Raw genomic sequence first — 23564 nt, forward strand, 5'->3', positions numbered from 1 at the left:
ATCAACTTATTCCTGTAATTCTGTACAGTGAATCTCAGCAATACCAATCAGGGTAGAGGAGGAAGGTACTCCCATTGCCTCAGCAGAAATTCCTGTAGGAGGAGTCCTCTTCAGCCACCCATTCACTCCCAGAACTGGATGGCTCAGGCACATTTGAGGAATATATTTATTTTTCCACCCTGGATGAAGAGGAAGCCACTGTGGATGTTAACCAGAAGCATTTTCTCCCTGGTCTATTACCTGTGACTTCTGGGGTGCCAGTGATTGTGGCAGGCCAGCTCTAGCCTTATTTCCTCCCATCTACAGATACAAGGAAGGTTCATACAAGAACTCTTGTGCCATTACTGGCTGAACAGCACCTTTAAGAGTCCTCTGAAGCCAGGAAAGCAGGTAATCCTAGTAATAGAATCTTCACTGTCTGCTTGTAGCTTCTTCTGAAATAAGCTCCATTCCCTTGTCCTTCTTACAGTCATCCTGTGAGTGGGTAACACAGGCATGCTGGATGTCACATATATCAAAGAATTTCCCATAGTTTAGTCCAAAATGTCTTCTGACATTTTCAAGACTGTGTTGTGGGTGAATAGCCTTCTTTGTGTATGAAACAGCTTATGAAATTACATCTCCTGCATACAAGCGGTATGGTAATAGTTATGTCTGCCTTGCTGATGTTACCTGGATGGGAATGGAAATTGTACCCTCTGTTCTATTGTGTTAGTTAATGTGTCGACTCCTGTTACTTTTAAACTTCTCAGAAACATGGCAGGGGAGAGTCCTTAAAACTATCTGCATATTCTGTGTATTCTTTATAGTCAGCTTCATATGAATATTTCTGAGTTGAATGCCAACTGTTATGTTACAAGTCTTCCTTATAATTCTAATGGATTTACCTTCTTGTATCATCTTGTAATATACCACAGTGATACTCTTGAAGTAATGAAGGAAGGGCCACATCCACTTAAATTTGCAGAGGCTGGGCATCTGGGGAATTACTATATTTAGTACAATGTTGCTCCATATATTTGCTGTTGTAGGAAGTGACAGGGAGTTTTCAAAGAGGAACTACATGCAGGAGAGGACCCAAGACATTCCTTGGGCAGGAATACCCTTGCCCTAAAGAAAGTGAAAGCTTAATGCCTGAAGTCTGCTCTGAATGTTAGAGATCTCGTCAGTGTGTTTCCACTGTGTTTGTATTTTGTGGATCACAAGGGTCACAAAGAATCTTTGCCAGGAAAATATTAACTCTAATTGCATCCGCAATCCCAGATGTGAGGCAGAAGCAGTCTTTCCATTGTTCCTTCACAAATATACTATCTCAAAAGCAGTGGTATCACAAAATCACAGGCTCTAGACTGGAAATTACTGTTTTAGGTCATCTGGTCAATTTCGCTTCTGAAAGTGGAGTTAATTCCAGAATCTGATCAAGCTGCTAAGGATTTTTGTTTTAGGATTATGTGCTGTCTTGTAGCTAGTCCCTCAGGCTAGGGTAAGTCAGTACAGGACATCATCACCTCTGGGAGCACTGCAAAATGATTTGTGCATTTTGGTGCAAAGCTTGTCAGACTGTACCAGGGACTATGGTGTTGATTGTCTCCAGACTTAACAGCTCTGCTCTGGAGAAAAACTATCCTCGCAATGATTAAAGAGTTCACATTTGTCCCTTTGCTGTGTGTAAGATGGCATAATCAATGAATGCTAGATAAGCTTCTGTGCAATCTTAAGGGGACAAATGCAGAGATCTGCATGCCACTGACTGGATCTATCTATGTGGGTGGAAGGCTCCATTCAGCCTACAGTAGTTTTAGGGAAGTAGAGGGTCATGGTGAAGTCTGAGTCTTTACCTGAGTAGGGACCTGTCCAAGGAACACTCTCATTATGTGTTCATAGTGCAAAGAAAAGCTAAAGAACTGTATTTGCTTTTCCCACCATAGATGAGGGAGTGGTAACCAGCAGTTACTGCCTGGTGAGAGTATGGATAGAACAGGCTTTTGAAAAGATGCCAGGAGAGGTGAGGAGCTATTTCTGAGCAAACTGGCCAGCCATGCTCCCTTTTGAAGCCTCACTGGCAAGAGGCTTTTGGCAGCTGGAAGGTAGGCACGCAGTGGGGCACAAGTGATAATCACACCTCTCTTCACCCAGCAAAGCAAGAGCCACAGTCATGTTTGTGCAAACTCCTTTTACTCACCAGCAAAAGAATGGGGGCTTCTTACCCCAGTCCAGGACAAGAAGAGAACCATCCCCCCAGAACACCTCAAACAGTCTAAACCATCTACCGATCTTCAGCCTAGGCAGTATTCCTGTTCCTCTAAAGGAGGGCTACTACCGCTTGGAAGTGCTCTACGCAAGCTCTTTCCAAACACTCCTCTTCCATTTCCCTCAGGCTGGAAGTCATTTTAGATTTGCCAGCTGGGACTTGGCCCTTGGGCCGATTCCAGCACCTGACCCTAGTTCTTTTGTCAGAGTGAGCTGGCTGATCCCGTGGGACATTACAGTGTGCCCTGACGCAGGTGGTGCTTGAAAAGGCACTGCTGGACTCTGCAAGGAGGTAGAAAGTGACAGCTTCAAAACTGAGTGGTGGCAAAGCAGGGATTTCCAGCTCCTTCTGATGTTTGTTTCCTGGTGAGTGAGTGGCATGTTTAACAATATTCTTACTGCATGTGGTGGTAGCAAGAAGTGATATACTAGTTGCTTTGCCTATTTCTGTTGTTTTGAATTTTAGAGTATCTGTGACTAAAGATATAGTTACTCCTGTATCCCAGAAGACTCCCCAGAACAGAGACTAATAACTGGATAATCGCCCACTCCTAAGTGTCTGAATGTAGAATGAAACTTCTGTTTAGTATTTTCTGTGCTGCTTATTTTCCAGTGAAAGCAAATTGCCTTTTGATATAGAATACGTGGTTTGGTCTCCGGGGAGCCCTGTCTTTGTATTCTTCTTATGCATTATTATTTAAAACTGAAGATCTCAACCAGTAGCCTGAGTGATCGCAGCTGAAGGACGCAGACTGTTTCCTGGAAAAAGGTTAAGGGGAAGAAAAACTGCATTTAGTTCTGTTATGTAACCAAGAAAATAAATTCTTTTGGAGAGGAATAGTGCTAGATATTCCTCCTCAAATGCATTGTAAATAACTAACTTAGTTAATTATAGAATTATTCACAGCAGGGAACAGGGATGTTGGATTCACCTTGTTTTACAAAGAAAGAAAAATGGTCCTCAATCTGTCAAGTGCCAACAACTGGAGATTGTTTTTGAATACTGATAATGGAGCAGAGACTGAGGATATGAAGGATTGTCTCATGTACGTTGATGCAACAGTAAAACAGAGACTAATGGTTTATCTGCAGTCATGGTCATAGCTTTTATGTAAAGTCTGGTTTATATTCAGAGCTCTCGCCAAACATTTGCTTTTGCCAGTTTCTGGATTATTTATCAGCTTGGATTGACAAAATAAGTTTTGGGCCTGTGATGTAAGTCAGATGCCCAAATTTGGCCTTGTATAGGGAAGAATGAATTTTCCCAGCCTGACAAGCCAGAACTTGGCCTGTCGGAGGTGTCTGCCATGAGGGACTAAAGGATTAATGAAGTCTGACTCCTGCCTGTGGAAGCCACTTTTGAGAGCGATCCTACTCAGTGGTTAGTAAAACAGTGCTGGCATCCTTTCAGTGTCTGTCTTCAGCAGGATCGCCTCTTTCACAACTACCTGTTATGGCTCCGTTTCCAGCAGCTTCCACCCAACCAGCTGGTCTCAGTGGGTGCCCCCCAGCACAACATGTTAGAAGCATTTGCTCTGGGGGTGGCTGCTTGAGTGGCTAAACACCACGCATCCCCACAGGAGGGAGGAACCCTGAGCTGTTGTGAGGGGTGTTTCTCCAGGTGTCTCTTCACATGTGGACTGTTGTGCACGAGTTCACAAGCCCAGCACAGTTGGCACCTGTATTCTCGGTGTAAATGCTGTCTCCCCTCCATTACTCAGTGTTTTATAGGCTGGAGAACTGAAATACTCCTAAATTGTTCTACTGATCCCATGCAGCTGATGAATTACTGAGGAAGCCTGTGCTTAACTACGGGACTCCCAGCACACCTGCCCTTGAGGAATCCAGCTTACACTGCAAGCTGTTCTGGGCACAGCCCAGCTTTGACATCTCTGTTCTGTCCTGTGTGACACCTTAGCTGTCAGCTGTTTGCTTCCCTGATGCCTAGTGGAGTACACCAGGTGCTGGTGTGCCTGCAGGGAATCTCCCAGCAGGCTTGTGATGCAGGGAGGACCTGGGGAGGTGGTCCTTGGGGTCTTTCCTTGCAGACACTTCAGGACACTGATAGTGTTTCTTCTATCCCAGTTGCTGGGTAGCTGAGGTACTAGCTGTCACATGCTTCATCTGAAAAATCTCTTGGCTGGTTTTGTGACCTCTCTAGGGGTGTCAGCTAGAATTGCTGGATCCCAGTTTACCCTGCAGTTATGAGGCTTTACAAGCATTTGCTCCAAGACACTACTGTCCATTATTTTTCCATTATAGAGTCTTTGACTCTAGTGATTTCATGAACATTTAAATGTACTCTTAAGACAAATAACTCTGTCCAAAATACACTCCTGGGAAGAGGCTAAGCAAACCTTCTGTGATGATCTTCAGAGTAGTGATGTGCTTTATATGCTTTATACACATCACTTGGTATACCAGGAGGTCTAGACCTAGTGACAATGATTTCTTTCCTTGCCTGCTATTTAAACGTAGTTACAGTTGCTTCTCAGATTTATTGCCTGAGATGAAATAACCTCAGTGGTGATGCTGTTGTTTCTCCTCTGCAGTCTTTTCCCTGCAGTGGCTGGATTATTCTCACAGAGTTTGCTGGGTAACTAGAGTCGTAGCTCCGTAAGACAGATGGTCACACTTCTTTGTCACCTGTGCTTCCTGAAGACAGTGTTGGGCTCTCCTTGTTGAGAGTGATGTTTCATCAATTTCTGTTGTGGTGTGACAGCAACTCCTCTGAACTTTCATGTGTGGGCCTTGGCAGACCTGTCCAGTCTCTGCTTAGACTTTTCAAGACCCAGCAGTCCTTTGAGCAGGAAACTTGTGTGTCCTGTGGGAAATGCAGCTACTTACATACTGAGTATATGCCTACACAAACTGTCATAGGCTTGTTGGGGGTGAATGGTGAATCAGCTTGCAGGTATATTGGATTACTTGGTGGGCAGCTTGCTGCCAGGCTTTTTGTAGCCTTTCTGTTGGCTGCACCTTGTGTCTAGGCACATCTGATCAGACCTGCAGCCAGAATGGGAGGTCGTGGAGCAGATGGATGTTACAGTACGAGTGCAGGTGCTACCCTCAAAGAACATGGATGACGGTGAGGCATGTGCTCAAAGTGAGAAATGCAACAGGTCATCCTACCTGGGGTAGGGTAAAATGTCTCTTCAAGTCAATCCAAACTTCACATTTTCACTCTAGACTCAGCCTGCTCCCTTAAGGAACAGACCCACTTTGGAAGGATGGATTCACTGCATGCAATGATGAAAAATATAAGCTCAACAGGCCTATAGGGAATCTGACTTTCTATTTAGTAAACAAATGCTTATTAAAAAAAGTCCCTAAGAAGCTATGGTAAGCTTATGATGACCTTACTGAGCTGCAGTACATATGGCTGCTTTGTGGCAAGGGTTCTGCAGGCTGCTGTTTTATAGTATTAATGACCTTAGCCCACTTCAGAACAAAAGAAGTCATATTTATTTAATTTTTCATGGTTAACAAGACAGTGTTGCTGAACAGGCTGTCCTAGTTTTGTCTTTGAAAATAATGTGTTTTTCTCTTTGATTGTAAAGAACTCATAACCCTGTTCCTGCCATGCTAAACAATCAGCCTCAGGCCTCAGTTCGGCAAAGCACTTATGTGCTTACTGAAATGCAACTGTCAATGGCACTTACACATCTGTTTAAAGTTAGAAATGAAAACTCGAGACTTCGACTGAATCAGGGCTTCGGTGGTAATGCTTTTAATTGTAGTGTAGTCCAATCTTTCCATTGACCAGTAGATGGGGAAAGTGAGCCTCCTTATAGTTACGGTCAAGATTTTTCTGAATGCAAGGTTAAACTGTGGCCCTCGTTGGCTCTTAGCTCAACAGTCTGGTCTGAAGGCGCTTTACCTTTGTACTGTAAGGGTAAATCATGTACTTTGACGCAGTTGGACTATTTTCTTTACAAATATGTGTCGTAAACAATTGTTCTATTCCTTGAAATTCTGAGATTTAAAATTATGTTCCTTTCTTTACACAGGAATGGAAACATATCTTTTGAAGGTTTTGCTGTGCGAAGATGTGGGAATGAGTGTTCCCTCCCCAAAACTAGCCAATAGTTAGGTGTTTACAACACTCACAGGGATGCAAATGATCCAAGTTTTAGTCTCTGGTAGTTTTCCATGTGCCTGTAGAGGGTACCAATAACAAGACCACCTTACCTGCCTTTGGGTCATCTTCTCCAGTTCTCTCCTCCAAAAGCTTTTGTCAGTTTTATATATTTATCAATCCACCAGACTTGTACAGACCACATGAGTGATCATAGTTGCTGGCCACAGTTGCTTTCTGCCCACATTTCTGGCTTCCTGTTCACACTTCATGTGACATACTTATTCAAAGAGAAGCTGACTCTCAAAGTAAGTCAGTCCCTGCATACTGCCTGTTATAAAGAGTAAAAGCTTTTTATTGAACACATAGGAACGTAGCTTCCCTTTAGGCACAATCACACCTCTGCATGTTGTTCTACATATTCCCTGACTGTGCTCTGCTTTGTCCTCATTCCTTGGAACTCGGCTTGGTAGTGTGAGCCCTGGAGCTGTTTGTGTTCTTGCAGGCAATATGGTGCAGGTACAAGAACTATTTGCTGCCTTACACTGGGGCAAACAACACCAGTGAAGATGGCCTTATGTAAGGTAGGAGCCCCTGCAGCTGCAGAGCCTGGTGACAGCAGGGACCTTCTGCTTGTCCTATAGATGAAATACCTTTCTTTGGCTTAGTTGGGTCTATCTTGCTCTTGTGGAAGCAGCTTCCACTGTTCAGCCTTAAAGAAAAGGTAATGAGGTATCTATCCTAATTATATTAGCATGGAGCAAGCTTCCTGAGATAGCTGGGTGTAAGGGTGAAGAAAACTGTATCTATATTAAATTGGATAGGTGAGGCAAATACTTGTTAATATAAAATAAAACAGCTTGGCTAAAGATTATTAAAACAAAGCAACAACAAAACAACCCAACAAACCCCACTAATCCTCCTCAGACTTTCAAAAGATGGAAATGTGATCCTACCTTCTGAGATACATAAGGAGAGCCTCAGCTTCTGGGCTTTAATTAGTTTAGCACAGGGGTTTATGTGCCACCATCTGTCATTATCTGTTTGTGATATCCAAAACTTCACTGGGTGGGAGGAAGCATGGAGGAATTCCTGCCTGGATTACCATGACTTTGTGCTTTTGCTTGAAGCCATTATCTGGTTAAAACCAAGATGGGTAATACTGATTACAGAGGGGAATAAGGTTTAAGCTGGTGTAAACTGAGAGCAAGTCCTTCGCAGACAGCAAAAGTAACCAGACTCTACAAATGTCTAAACTGGTTAGATTCTGGCTCACTTTCTCCTAAAGTGCAGCATACAGAATATAGGCACTACCTTAACCTATTCCATACTTTGGAGGAGCAATTTGTGTTACCTTTTCCTCTTGTCATTCAAAGAGTGCCCCAGTTTCTCCCTCTTTTCGCAGCCTTATTAATGCCCTTGGACCTCATCTGTAACACCACCTCCTCCAAGGTTAGCAGTCCAACTCAGACTGGGCTTCTCACAGCCAGATTACTACAGCCTGCTGCAATCCTGCTCTCATGACTTTCCATTCAGTCTACTGACAGTCCTACAGCAAAAATTCCTTTGGCTCCTGCCACATCTACCTTTGCCTTTGAATGTTTTCATCGGCTTACTATGTTTTGAATGAAATTTAAATTCCTCAGTGCATTTTCAATCAGCATTTGCATTTTGTTCACTCTGTGTGTCGACCATCCAGAATCCTCCAAGTTCACCCTTGTCCTCATGGTCTTCCTATTTGTTTTCTTCATATCCTTCCCTGTTCCTGAAAAGATGTTATCCTAATAAGCTAAGCAGTGTTCCTAGCTCTCAACCCCCCTACTTTCATACTCTACTTCTGACCTTCCCTCAAGAGACAGTGATTTTTCTCTTAGTTTTCTTCTTTGTGGCTGGAAAGAACTTCTTTATAAGACATGTGCTGCTCCTGGAGTAGGTATAAAGCATGGCTTAGACTGCCCAGGCTCCTCGGGAGCAGCGTGAGGCAGCTGGAAACACCTACAGCATGTGGTGGTTTATACTAAGCCAGCTATCAGTGGCATGCTGGCCTCTGAGGAAAGCTGTGCGTGTTGTTAGCCAGAGGTATCTCAGGAGGATTGAGTCTGTCTGCTGTTTGGCTACTCACAGACAGCAGATGTTCCACAAGAAGGTGAAACATGCAGTAAATGACTGTATTTACTTGAAGCAAATCAGAGCTCAAGAAAAGGCAGTAGGTCCAGCCAAGTGTGTTTACTGCTGCGGGAATGCTTTTGTGCTGATGCAGCATCTGAACATTTTGAAAGCATTAACAAAGGTGGGCTAATGCCAGTGTTTGCAGACATATTTGAGTCAGGGTTTTACTGCCTGTTTTGGATACTGCCATCAATATAGCCTGCACTGACTTGGGTACTGCTATGGCTACTTGGCCAAGTATTTCCTTAGCTGCATAGATCTTTTCTGCAGCTGGTGCTGAGCTCATGTTGGTGCAACTACATTGGTAACAGGACCTGAGCAGGCTAGCTCAGGTGGGTACCTGTGTACTGCAGTCACTTTAGCATAAAGATACGTTTGCCCTATTCTTAGGAAGAAAAAAAAGAGTCTAAGTCCTGGAATGAAGACAAAAGAGAAGTCACAAAGACGCATCTCTTCTTCCTGCAGCTTCTTCTGAAGGGAGGGAAATGGAAAAAGTCAAATACTGGCTAGATTATCACTGGTGAAAATAGGTTCAGGCTAGGCTGTGTCATGTCTACCCACTGAGTGAATGTTCAGCTCTAGTACGAGGGAATGTCAAGTGACCCAGAAGGGTCTCTTCATGTGCATGCGTATTTCCCTCATTGACCAACAGATTTCTGTTTGGATGCTGATTTTGAGATCCAGAGGTCACTTGTTAGTCTTCAGTGGCATACAGGTGATGTATCTTTAGCCAACAGAAGGGTGTTAATATAGGGATTTCATATTGTTTTTCTAGTAAAGGATGTCCTGCCAAATAAATATTACCTGGTTCTGGGTATGTGCCAGGGGTTAGGCGATGAGTGAGGAGCCAGCAGAACTGCCCTGAACAATCCCAGCAAAGCCCTAGAGACCAATAGCTCCAGGATGATTGGGGGTGGCTCTTCCTCCCAAATGTATCCCCAGGTAATTGTGGTTGATGGCTCCTCTGCGAAAGTCCGGTGGTGGTCTCTGCTCACTTTTCCACAACATGCAAAAGGGATCTATCTCCAAAAAGTCTTGGAATGGACAAACAGCCCATGTCCTTCCAACTGGTGTACTTTTTTTACTGAGAAACTCACACTGTTCCCTTTGCTCAGCTTACTCCTGGTGGTTTTCTGCAGCCATTTCCCCCAAATGACCTTGCTTGAACCAAAGTGAAACAAAAGGCACTACCCACGTTCTGCTTTGAGTCCCTTAACTACAAAATGTTTTCAGTCTGTGGAGAGGGTTTTTTCCTCTCTCTTTTGTTCTCTGTGCTCCTTGGCTGCCCGCAGTGACAGCCGTATCTGTTCGATTTGAGGAAAGCCTTCCCTGTGCTGCAAGTGGCGGCTCCTGCTAATAATTTGTTCTCTGAGCCTGTTGCTGCACAGTATAAATAAATTTCACTGTTTAGCACTTTCCCTTTTTGTTCCCCTCGCTGCTGGCAGTGTGTTGACCCACCCTGGTTTGTTTTTCAGATTTATCTGTCTTTACCCTTCCTATATGAGACAAAAATCAAAGCTTAAATTAACAAAGCTGTATTATTGGGGCATGCTTTTTTTTTGGTTGTCTTGTGTTGTACTGAGAGTTCTACATGAAACAGGAATTTAAATGCAGCTTACTTCCTGGAACAATATTCAGTTTGGTCAGAGAGTAAGACTTTATCTCACTTCAAGAAGTCTAATGGTGTGTGCTGAATAGATGCACTGTATAAAAAGCATTCAGCCATCCTGCCACGTAAACTCAGTCCTTTTATAAACTGTCTTAATTTGGGCCATTCCGCATGTGTATGCTGCTAGAATGACCAGGATGTTTCGACCTAGCTTTGCAGTGGTGAATGTAGGTACTGGAAGTTCTCCAGGCATGGTAGTATGCATGCCCGGCATCCTCTAGCTCAGAGTAGGGTAAATATTTAGAGTGGCTGAGCCCAGTTTGGGCTCTGTGCTGTTTTAACTAGATTGTTTCTGCCCAATTTAAAGCTGGCTTAGATGTTTCTGCACCACACCAGAGTCACTGCTGAGTACATGTACCCCTAATTGGGTATGATGAAGGCCACAGACATGTTTTTTGTGTTTAAAAGTCTGATGCTCAGAGCACTTGAGATTGTTTTTACTGTGTGAATGTGATTGCATGTGCATTTTAATACAGGGAAAGACAGACTGTAATAGTCTAATGAAGTCCATGGGGTAGTTAAATTTGCCTACTTTCTCAGAAATCTTCATAATTCCTGTCTTCCTTAGGATGACTAAAAGGAATCTATCAACCTAGACAGTATTCTTACTGTGTACATTTGAATCTTTTTTATGGCATAAATAGGTTTCACATAACTTAAATCAAGGGTTTTTTTGCTTCCTTTCCTCCTGATTTCTTCTAAGCAAAGGAGGACATCTCCATGCACAGGGTAAAAAAGGCTAAGAGAAACTAACCCTTTGCCATTTTCATTTTACAAATCATATCTTGGGGTGGGGGGGTAGAGGGGATGGAAACGACAGACTTGAAGGAGGGGAAATTTGTCACCTTAACATTGCAAATGATGTGAAACCAGAATGTCCTCCCACCACAGCATGTGTTTGTGGTGGGTAGGCGGGGGAGATGCAGGGAAGAGGTGATGGTATAAAAATACCTTGTAAAAACAAATGTTTGGCTAGGGGAGAGAGTTTGTCACTTCAGTCAGACTAGAGGGGGGAAACCAGACAGACTGGGGGTGGTTGGGGGGAAGAGCTTATGTCACTTCTGCAAGGTAAATAACTAGACAGTGTTGCAGAAATAGCAGTCAAATAATGAGCAGGAGAAGATCAGATATTAAACAAGTAGGTGGCCTAGAAAGTTAAGAGGAAGGAGTAAAAGCTATGAAGATCTTAAGAAACAGCTAAACATGTGGCAGATACTGAGCAAAAAGGTGAAAACCCTGAGATACAGTGCAGAGTTGCTAGTAGCCACTCTTTCTGTGCTTTCATGAGCTGAGAAGTGTGATTATTCTCATTTATCCTGATAATGATTCAGAACTGCCAAGTTGAATGCAGACCAGGGTCTCTATATGGTAACATGACTGCTAAATGCAGTAACATACTGCTAGCATAGTTCTGCCTGCACGGGATGTTTCTTTCCATGTGCCGTATGCAACAGTTTGTACACTCCACAGGGTCCAGTAGCATGCAAATGTGAGCAGACACCAACATGACCACCCACGATGGCAGCAAGGATGGAAAATGAGAGTTTGCCTTCTCGTGCTCAGGAGCAGTTTGTATGCTGTGGTGTAAGACTGACACCTCCACATTTTGGGAGCTGTTGGGTGCGGAGCCGGCGGGAGGGAGGGTCAGGAGGCAGGACTGTGCAGTTCATGTTGGTGGTAGCAGCTGTCTGCACTGGGAGGGAAGTCTCCTTCCTATGTGTGATATTTATAGTTTTTATTTGGCTTTAATTGACTTCCGCAGTGCTCAGGAAGGCACCTAGCCCAAGGAAGAGTGAGTGCGTGTGACAGAAAAAGAGAGAGATGAGGTGGGGAGAGAGTAGGATGGTGAGGTGCCCTTTACATCCAGTAATCTGTTACCCAGACATGTATCACCCTGTTATACAGACAGCTTCAGAAGCTGATTTCTTTCCCGCTTCTCATTCCCCTGTTGCTTTAATCTCTCGACATTTGAAAGTGGCTTGGATGGATCTCTCCATGGAGAGCTTTGCTCAATCAGAAAAAACCTGCCCACCTGCTTCCTCTCTTATTTCACTAGGAAGTGTGCCATTCTCCCACCTTGGTGGAAAATTTTGGTGATGGCTTATTCTCCATACCCCATGGTGTAGGATCTGCAAGGTTTGTCAGCTGAGGTGGGGTGAGCAAAGCTCTGGTGCTGTGCACCAGAGGTCTGTACCTCTTGCAAGGACTTAATGGCAACTTGGACCCCTCTACTAACAGACTGGCTGGTGAGGCTTCAGAGGGGGACGGGACTGTGTTTAGTGCAGGACAGGTTTCAAGAGTGGCATATGCTATGGCATATGCTCGTTGGTGCCTGATTTCCAGTCAGGGATGGAAGACCATCTCTTCTCCTCCTCTGACCTAAAGCATGTTGCTGAGGTCTGTTGCACAGGGTGGAACTTTCCACTAGTAGGTGTTCATACAAATTCAGCTATATCTGAATTCATATATTGGTGTGCAGTCATTTCATACTTGCATTTTACAGAACAGCAACAGGTATTTTCCCCCTTCAACAAATCTCAAAGAAAATGCACTAACAGAACATTGTTAGAGAAACTTTGCACACTCCAGTCAGCAAACTGAAACCTGGAGTACCTTCTGAGACCCTGTCTGTGCAGCTGCGTTCTTGCTTTGTCCTCCAGGGCTGATTTGGGGTAGCCGTGGGGATTAGTAGTCTGAGTTCCCTGACTTACATGCATGTAATATTAATGAAATATTTTGGTGGATATCTAGCTTTTACATTTCAGATTTGTTTCGTTGCACCAGTTGGTGGATTGAAACTGCCATCACAGCAGCTGCCTGAATATCATGTAACGCAACATGCCTTGATGCCTTGTCGTATTTCAGTGTTTGCTCACAGCATGAACAGTCCCAAGCATTGTGTTGGGTTTTTTATGAAGGACCAGAGCTAGTGAAATAGAGGGGATTTTTTTTCCTGCTGTTTCTCACAAACCCTCAATTCTCATGCCTTTTCACTACGCCTTCCTCCCACCAATTTAGTGATCACCATTTTTTACTAGATTTCTGGCAAGAAATGCAATATAGAAAGCCTAAGTAGGTGCTTCTGCATATGTCTTACTGAATATACTGAGGTCTTCCTTAATATAGTGAGCATATAATGCTATAGTAACTGAAGAGTGGATGTTACAATACTGAAAGCCTAGAGATGTACAGTCAAGAACTTTTTAATGGAGAGTTAAAAGTAAAACCTAAAACTTTTCATGCAAATTCAGTACTTGTGATGAAACTCTGAGGAGAGTTTCTTATGTGTAGCATGCAATTTCTGATAAAAGGGGATAGAAGTTCATTGCAGGGTGTCCAATAACCTGGTTGTTCGGTGATCTCTGAGATGTACAAGACCAAGTTCTAAATTCTCAGAATGAATTAGAAAAAAATAGGAGTATGAATTAATCTCTCCAGTACTGTAGATAGCTGTCCTAACTTTTGAGTGTCTTAGCTTTCGAGGAGGGTGCAAGAGTGATTTTTGTGGTTTCTTTGTGTGAATACCCTCTGGGTCTTTGTTCAAGTCTAAAATTCTTCTTTTTTTTTTTGTTAAAAAAAACCCAAACTAAACCAAACAAACTCTGGGATTAAAAGTTAAGTTTTTGCAAATTAGAAACCTTGTTATTCACACAGCTAGAATAATAAAAGTTGTAGGTGTCTTGTGAACATGACGCGAAGAAGAAAATGTGTTATTTCATTGGCTCTGTGTGAGAGCAAAGTCTGGGCTTCATTTAAAAGTAAAATGTAAATATATTTTTGCTAACTTTGGCTTGTGACAGATCAAGATTTGACATATTCTCATTTTTCCTTGGGAGCTGTTAAAGGATACAGACCAACTTGAGCGCAATCTACCTTTGGCAGATGACAGCAGGATTTCATGAATAATTTCTGTCTCAAGGCAACTGCCCGTTCTCCAGAACCAGCAAGTGGCAATAGCATTTTAACAGAAGGATGTCAGAGAGCAGCTTGCTTTTCTCACTTGTCATCGTTATTTGTTTCTCTCCTGGCCTAACCACCAGAAGCAGGTTAAGGATGACACAAACGAGCAACAAATCACGGGGTGGAGGACAGAGTATGTGACAATGCCCTGGCTGTGGTGCAAACATTTGAGCTACGTTTCGAAAGCCTGGATTTGTGTTCAGTAGAGTTCATGAGTGAAAAATAAGAGTCTTTAACAATAACAGTCAACAAGCTCAATCTCATTAGCATCTACCCTTCAGAGAAGAGGCTGGAGTGGATCCCATCAAGCTGTGATTTGGTTCAGTGCACTAGGGAAGGTTCCTAGAAGCATTCCCCCAGCTTCTTCACGCTGTGCACTGAGGGGGAAAAAAACAACATTTGGCAATTTGTTGTCAATATTTGTATAACTCCTGATGCCACTAAAACTGCATATGCAGGCTTTAAACTAACAAAAACAAAGCCATGGCCAAGCTGGAGAGCTGGATTTGTTTCCATGCGCAATTAGGTTTATTTGTTTAGGTCTCATTTTATTTGCTTTCAGATGACTCAGATAGGAGTATTGCAATCCTTTCAAAATGAAGTAGTGTTCTGTGTATTTTGGGCATTGGACTAAGCCAAATGTGGAAAAAAATTGGCTGCTCAATAGTATTTTCCTATCCAGAGGTTTTTCAGACTTTTGAGAGGAACTGAAGGAATGTCCCTTCCACGCCAGGCCTCCCCCCTGTCCCCCACCCCCTTCACAGCATCTCTCCACATTATTGTAAAAGAGCACAAGAATTGTAAAACACTCCTGTGTTGTGCAACTGTTAGCAACTGCTCTTATTAATTACCTTACTATTATGCTGCATGCTTAAATTCTCGCTGGTGTCATACATAGCGTGCTGCTGAGAGTGCCTTTTAAGCCATTCCAATAAGAATATATGGATGGTGCACTGCTCAGAATCTCCCATCCTGCTAGACCAGCTCTGGGGTTGCTGAAAATTATTTCCTGCATACATGAAGGATATTTACATTTTGGCAAGTAGCCACGTTTTCTGCTGGGAATTAGTCACTAGCGGCAGATTATTTTCCAATGGACATGTTTGCACGCTATTGGTGTTAAGAGACTTGTCTCAAGTCTCAGTATCATGGTGATCCTTTATCCTTCACCTTCAACCTGCAAAAACCAAAACAAAATAGGTTTTTTTCTTGTCTCTTCTTCTGTCTTATATGAGTAGGAGGCAGTGGCTTTTAATTGGTGCTTTAGGCACCACTGTGTTTTGGGGGGCACTTTTTTGTTGTATTTGTTTTCTTCTGATCATTTTGCTTCTAGAAATGCCTCCTTGGGTGATGTTTCATAAAATGTAGACAGTAAGAATAAATCCACATTTATTCCTATTTCCATGAAATAAAAAGGTTAAAGGATTTTCTGCACTCACCAGAAGTATGCATCTGATTTATGGCCTTCCTTATTGCTCTTCCTACTCACACTCATAAAAGAAATATAGTAACAAAGGCTAATAGACAATCTATTTTAAAGTTTGTCCTGATAAAACCAAGCTGGAACTTTATTCAGTCTTAAATGTCAATTCTAAAATTTGGAATGTTTTTCTAATCAAGAATATTAAACATGGAAATTGTCTTCATGGAATGGAGCTGCGGCTCAGCACACTGCTGGCCCGGTGCTGCACACACACTTCAGGGGCAGATGGAGTCTGCACATCACATAGTCCTCCCTGTGCAATAGCTTGCTCTGTGAGACTGCTTGGCCCCAGGAGCGACTGAACAATGCTTAGGATATGTGATTTGTTGTTTTATTTTGCTTTTAAGAGGATAGGAACCCAAAATATAACTGAAAAATGACCAAATTGAGATGGGATGTAAATTTTTAAATACAGTAAAGAAAAAAAAATGCCATAAATTTCCAAGCCTGTGCTACAAACTAGAATAAGGTCGGAAAATAGGTTGGATGGTGTCTAGAGACCTGTTCCATGCCTATGATGCTTTGTTTCTCTCCCTTTAGCTGTGGAGAAATGAGACTGTCAAAATAGATAAAACCCATTTAGTGGCCTTACTTTAAACATGGTATCACTTTATAACACCTTCAGGGCATGTCAACATTGTGCCTGGAAAGTCTTCAGCTACTCTCACAATGCATTCCAGTGCTCAGGCTGCAAATCTCCTGTCCTCTCTCTGCGACATGCAGTTCTTCAGCTCTAATCAAAGACTGAATGGAACTATGGACTTCACTGGGAGCTGGGAGAGGGGGCTGCATCAGGACCTGTCAGAGCTCATATTCTATGGGCTAGTGGTAAATATTCAGTTTCATTATCAAAGTATGCTGTTGATGCAGGACACTTAATTTGACTTCTGTTGACTTGTAAACGTAAAATTAGATTTTTTACACTGCAGATGTGGAGCCATTCCAGATGCATATGCTTCAAGTACACAGGAAAACATAAAAACAGTACACTATCTTATAGCTCCCTCATCACATAAGATAATTCCTACATTAAACTGATTTTTACCATGTATGGGCTTCTTTAGTTGCCATGTACAAGTAACTGGTAAGGCAGACTGGTTTTGGCATGTTATATATACCTGTTGCTTTTTTACTTACACCACACTGCAAGCTACAGCTGGGCAGGTTGTGATTTCAGCTTAAGATGTTTTTAACCCTTCCTTCCTGCAGATGTGTAGTTGTGTGTAGGCAGATACTTGTTGATGTCTGGCTCCTAATTCAAATATTGAGACTTGTGGCCTTACCACCATTTCCTGATGTGCATTACAGGTGAGCCTGCAAGGGGAAGGAGACCCTGAGGAAGAAAATTAAGAGAAAAGGACTTTAAGATCTAAAAGCATCAGCCTTGAAGCTTCAAGGCAGAGTCAGGACATGGAAGGCAGACTGAACTTTGTCTTCCTAAACTTGAAAAGTTTAGGACTAATTAAATCTTATGACAGTGACAAGCACAGGTAAGATAGTGTACACATTAGGTTTCTGTTTTCCTATCCCTCTGTCGTTTTCACTAAGACAGAGTGAGACAAGTCTGTATCTAAATGCATGCTCCTGTTTGATTTCAGAGTACAATAACTCACCTTGAAACATTTCTGGTGAGGTATAAGTAAATCTCATAGTCTAGATGTATATACTTTTCATTGTATATAGTATATACTTTTCATAGTATTTTCAAGTATTACCTTTTAGCTGAGGTGGCTACCAGCCATGAAGGAGTAACTTAGGCCACTTGAATATTAAACGTATCTTAATCAGTAACGACAGCACCAAATGCCGGGAAGCATGAAGGGGAAAAAGAATGGGGGAAGGTGAGCCACCAGTGGTGCTCTGAGGACTGAGTGTGGTAGTAGCCAGGAAGACTCTGGGGGCTCAAAGCATACTCTGCCCTGGTATCCTCTGACACTGGGGTTTTCTCCATATCTGAGGCTTGCTGCACATAATTTGACTAAGTAAAACAGAGGAGAGACTTCAGACTGTTTGGACTTACAGGTGCTACTGTCAAAAAACACTTTTATCCCCCACTCATGCAGATCAAGCTGTCATCCCAAAGTCAATTATTTTGATAACCTATTTGATTGCTTCTTTGTGATGTTTCATTTTCTACCGATACTCTTTATTACTTTATCCTGTTAATTTTGAACAGGGCTTTCAATTTGGCTATGATTAATAACCATTATGTATATTATGATTAATAAACCATTATTTATATTATGATACATGTTTACTTACTCACTGCTGGATTTCAAAAAGTTAAAGTTGCTGGTTTTTAACTTTATACTCTTCAACAAAGTAACGCATATCAGGCATCTTCATTCCAGCAAATTTTTCTGTGTGGCTTTTCTTGTTATTATTCACTTCCTTATACATACATCTATAGCTATGTGGTCACTCACCAGCAGATGGGAGCTCCCTCTGCTTGTGCTCTGAGCTGTGACTGTAGTTAGCCCGGTGCAGAGCCCAACTCATAAACTTGCAGCTGTGGCTCAGCACTTCTCCAACATGGCTACATAGCTTCCAGTCAGCCCTGGGCGCCGAAACATCTGTCTGCAATGTACTTTGTAAATAAACCCTGAGTGAGTCGGTGTAGTGGCTTCCTAGACAGAGGAGTATTAGTATACAATTAAGTAGTACATGGAAGTAATGTGTTTCCGCCACAGGTAGCACAGGTTTGAGTCAGAAGCCGAGTAGAGCTAAGTGATGTCATGTATGCAGCTCAAGTGAACAAGATCACATTTGCAGCATTGAACAATAAGGCACAAGTGAAGGTAAAACTGCAGGTTGTGAGACCACAGTTGCAATTTGAGACAAACCTTCAGATACAGATGAGGAGAAAATGGCACCACACAGGACAAGAAATCTTCTGACCCTTCTGAGCTGACATGCAAAGCAGAATTGCTGGAGAAAGCTGATTCATGGTATTTGCCCTTTCTTCCCTCCATGACTTTTTACTGTCACTCAGAAGAGTGGGGCAGGGGACTAAAATTGTGAAGGTAAATGCCACCATAATACCTGCCAGCCATGTGCAGAAAAGCCAGGGTGCCAGGGAGAAACACAGGTCTGTGGTACAAAACATGCTCATATGAGGGGGTGAATCTGGGGAATATGAAACTGTGCCACTATTTGACCATGCAGGGCTGAACTCTCACTTCCATGTGAAAGCGGAAAATCCTTGTGATCGCATGTTAAGGCAAAAATCCATCATTTCCACCCTGCTTTCTTTCACCTCTTGCTAGCTTTATGACTAAGAGTCTCTCTCTGTTGTGTCTCGTGCTTTCTCTGTCTCATGCTTTATTTCTTCTCCCCAAGCATCCCATTGAGGCACTGTGCAGAGTCTGCACACCCCTGCCAGAAGCTGCGGTACTCCTTGGCAGCAAGTGCTATGTCTCTTGCCTGTCCTGTGCACAGCCATCTGTAAATATTATCCAAGCCCCCTCCTGCACCTGCTTTAATTGCCTGTGTGCTTGCTGAGGGCCCGGCTTTCCAGAGGAGCACGTGTGACAGCTTTGCGTTGCTTTTGGGACTCAGATGTTCTCTCACAGTCTCAGTATTTGTCAAGGGGACAATCATCTCAAGAAGTGTTATTCCAGGCTGACCCTTTACTGCAGGGTCTGTATGGGTTCAACACCTGCTGATCTCATGTAGGGATGCTGGCCCAGGCGCAGTGGACTGTGACCACTAGAACAGCCATTTCCAGCAAACCGTAGTTGAGCAATCGCTCTTCAGTCACCCTTACCATCCCACAGATTTCCAGTTAAAAGCAAAAACTGAGCTGTCTGCAATGAAACGTACCACTTGCATAGCAATTGCTGCACTTAAGGACATTCACAGAAGTAAATGAAAGCCATGCTGGTAGCTGTCGCCCCTTTACAGCAGCTTCAAGAGCTCTTTCTGTTTTCCTCAGCTAAAATGATGCCAGGATGCTTTTGTTGCCTGACAGGCTGCTGGCAAGAGCCCCCCTTTTGGATACTGCTGATGGTGGTCCTGCTTACCACTGTTGGGCCTGGCAGCTGGGGTCTGCCCCACCGCCTCAGCCAGGAGCAGGCAGCCAGGGCAGCTCTGGCTCCAGTCATCAGGCACCTTAAATGGAAGGGCTGAGGCTGAGCCAGGACATGGGGCAGGGCATGGCTGTGGGGAACTGGTGACCAACCCTGCTGTGGTGACACTGGGGAAGGGACTGATGGCCCCCCCAGGGGAGAATGAAATGGGGCCCTGGGCAGGGTGGGGAGCCCCAGGCAGCTGGCAGGGCCCCAAGGGACGCTGTGGATTTCCGGTGCCAGCGTCACCCGGCACAGGAGCCAGGGGGTACAGCATGTGCAGGCCATGGGGCTGAGGGTGAGCACACCTGCCTGCTTCATGCCAAACCTGCCCCAGGGCCCCCTCCAAGTCATAAACCTCAGACTTAATCAAATACCAGGTTTTAATGCTTCTGCCAGAAGAGGGTGACTGCTGGATCTGGCTTTTTTCCTGGATAGCTAGAGAAGCCTTAGTAATGCTGATGTCTCCTGGGTGTAGCCAGACAAAACTACCATCTGGCCAGGCAGTAAACAAAGCCATTTGTTAAAGGTGAGTGCAAAACCTCAGCACCAGCCCGGCCTTCTCTCTGTAACCAAAATGTTTATCCCATTTGAATTCAAGTCTCCCTGCAAACTGGAGTAAGTCTATGCCTCAGCAGAGCACTTTCAAATGGAAACCAAAGGAGAACATCAAGCACTCAGCATCTGAAAAGTCACCTCACAGAGAGACAGACACCTGTAAATGGGTAAAAGGGTCCCAGTGCCAAGGTTAGTTTCCAACAGATAAGAAGGAACTGGGAATAACCCGCTGCTTAACAACCGCTAAGGAAAAGATGGCATAATAGGAGAGGCTTCAGTTTATTTCAGAGGCCTGACTTTGCCTCCCTGCTCATGGCAATATTCTTCATTTGTGCACTGTTTCCCACAGCAATTGTTTCAACAGCAACAATGCTGTTAAGGAAGAAATGATACTGTTGATGAATTATTTGATGTTAGCTTTCCAGTCAGAAAAGTGAAAGGAGATGCATTTGTCATACTGAGGTGATGTCACTTTGGGAAGGGAATGTTTTTAGATTACAAGATAATTAATGTCTGCTACCGCTGAGGGTTTGATTAAACTATCAAGTACCAAGTGACATCTTTGCCACATGACACTTCTTTGGAAACCATAAGCACCAGAACAGCATTTCAGTGTATACTTTGGCTAATCCTCCCCAGGGCTGAATTTGTCATGACTCCTGAGCGGTGAGGAACATTTGGTCTCTTGAAATAGGTTATTTCCTTTTTTAGAGAGAAATAAGAAGACACAAGCTAGGGATTAATAAACATTTTGCATTCCACAATCAGCATCATGGAAGAAACTCTATTAAATACTTTTTTTGCTGTAGGTGTTTTAAATGCAGGTAACTAGTGCTGGCACCAGTAAAGTTCCTTGTACTGAAGGAAGTGCACTGATAAAGAGTGACAAACACCCACCTTATACCGAAGGGATGGTGAAGGAAGACAGAAACGTCAGCAAAAAGGGGAAGGACATACAGGTGAAAGAAAAAAGAAGTCACACTAATACGGGAGAAAAGCAAAGCAATTGTTAGGAAATTAATCAGGGAATTATCCCAGCATACTGGAAATCTCTCCGTTCCACAGGCAAATGGGCCCTGCTGTGGTAGATAACACTGTCCTAACTTCTAACATTTCACTTCTAATAGGTAAAATCTGTCCCAATCCTCAAATGTCTTCAGCTACCTTGTCCAAGTTTGTGCAAGTGCTGTGCAAGAAAAACCCACGCATGCTAGCTCTGATAGAGCAGGGAATACAGCAGGTGAAAAAAGATAAAGCTAATTAAAACTACATATTAGAATGTTGTTGCAATCCCATTAGGAGATTGATGCAAAATTAATTTTCATTTAAAAATAAAGAGAAACAGGTGTTTTTTATATTACTATTATTTTCTTCCTTTTAAGAAAGATACCACAAAATTTTATAATGTTTAGCTCTCTTCCCATACAATGAGCTTATTTCCTGCTCTGTAGCTTCATGACTTTTAAGGGCACCACAGGCATGATGCTTTGCTGCTCCGTAAGTTTCCCAATTGGAAGGAAATTTGTTGAGTAAGTGAAACAATAGACATGAAAATAGTAAAGGAAGGAACATCCCCATAACTTGACTAAACTTATTGCATTCCAAGCAGGGTGAAATGAGCAAAAAAACCCAAACAAAATCCAATTTGAAATATTTTGTTGGACTTTGTTTTAAAACTTTCTGTGAAAAGATTCAATAGATTTTTATTTTTTTTGTCGTCAACTTGTTTTGGGTGAAGCTGAGTTTTCAGGATCCAGACCTTCTACTGGCTGCAATATTTGGTTGTTGTTCGAAAACATCAGGCTTGGATTCCTGAAACTGTTTCATTCACCTGTATCAGCCAAAATGCCAGAGAAACAATTTGGGCATGCAGGGCCCAAAACAGAAACTGTTTAAAATGTTGGCCCATCATTCAGAACCTAAAGATCAAGATTTATTTCCTTCTTTTTCACATGCTGCAGCAGAAATTGTCTCCAACTTCAGTGATCTTGAATAGAAATCATTTTGCTGGCATAATGTGGAAACCAGAGAAAATATGAAATAAAAGGTATTGAGTAAAAAGCTATAGTTAACTGACCAAGATATTACAAAGTTGTCCTTAATACTCTCCACTTTTATTTAAGTTTTATTAAATAATTATGTAACCTGCTGCCTTTGTTTTATTTGTTTTATGGATTTGTGTGTTTCTTAGCTTGCTAGGGCATGGGATTGGAAAATCTCATGGAATTTCTCATGGCTTCAAGGAAGGAAGTAATTCTTTTCTGGAGTCAAGTTCCATGTGTGACAGAAAATATTTGTATATTCTCTCCCTCAGTGAACTTACTTGTGTTGAAAAAGAAACCTATGAACTGTGGTGGTTTTAGCTAGAGATATGAACTCATACCATTAGTACCACGAACAACAGTGAGCACCCTCCATCTTTGTTCAGCTGTCCCTGTACTTTATATCCCTGTGCCAGTCACTTTACCACTATATTGCATTATTCTGTAGAAACCTGATTCATAGTTCTTGGAACAGCTTCCTGAAGCAGCAATTTATGGTAGGTCCCAGAAGACTTCAGGAAATATAGTAAAGTTCAAAGTCCCACAATTTTTTGGAAGTAGGCAGAATATAATAATATTTCCAGACTTTTTACACTTTTAAACAAAGGCTAAACATCAAGTTCAGTGCTGGCAGAAGTTCCTGCTGAGTTCTGGAAAAGATAGGTGTGATTGAAATAAGTTTTTTATGCCATACCTGTGGAAACTCAGCAACACATAAGAGGAAGTGATGGCACCGCTTTGGTGGCAGTGGTGCCCTATCTCATTCAGACAACAAGAAAACCCTTGTGGCACCTGTGGAAGGAAAATTAAAGTTCACCGGAGGAAGCACAGGTCTTCACTTTCTCTTATGACTGCTACCAGATAGAGATGAATTGTTTGGGGAATTTGAAAATGTAACTTGGATTCAAGACATCAAAAAGAGCAGGGAGGCATTTATGTTCTCACATGACAACCTAGTCCTGTTATTACTGTGAGTGAGTTATCATGGCTTTTCCTAAGGAAAAGAGAACAGTAATTTGGTTTTTGGAGACTGATTTCTGTTTAAGGAGCTAAGGGATGGCAGTTTCCACCTCTGGGTATCTTATCACCAGGAAGAATAATGTGATAATATGCAAAACTTTGTAGGAGTCTCTGTGATTCTCTCTAGGCAGCCTGTTAGTGAGCAGTGAAATGTTTTGGATTATTAGAGTTCTTGAAGTATGAAGGAATTACGTGAAGTAGTGAGGTTTCACTTTTATACTTTTCCTATAAAATATATGCTTACCTTAGTAAAGCAGAAGTGAAATGC

General features: G+C 42.7%; 1 protein-coding gene across 2 annotated transcripts in view; it reads left to right on the forward strand.

The window, feature by feature from the left end:
• The first annotated feature begins 602 nt into the window (after positions 1-602).
• RBPJ (recombination signal binding protein for immunoglobulin kappa J region) overlaps positions 603-23564 on the forward strand; it is a 143405-nt gene continuing 120443 nt past the window's right edge. For both annotated transcript variants that reach the window (XM_061379954.1, XM_061379952.1), the window contains exon 1: positions 603-2616. Coding sequence is in view for 1 of the 2 variants with exons in the window: in XM_061379952.1 (XP_061235936.1) it covers positions 2603-2616 (14 nt within the window). In the remaining variant the exon portion in view is untranslated. The remainder of the gene's footprint in view (positions 2617-23564) is intronic.

This window comes from Neopsephotus bourkii, unplaced genomic scaffold, assembly GCF_033783945.1.
Source record: "Neopsephotus bourkii isolate Nb327-2 ecotype Australia unplaced genomic scaffold, CSIRO-AGI_Nbou_v1 NB_1780, whole genome shotgun sequence".
NCBI lineage: Eukaryota > Metazoa > Chordata > Aves > Psittaciformes > Psittacidae > Neopsephotus > Neopsephotus bourkii.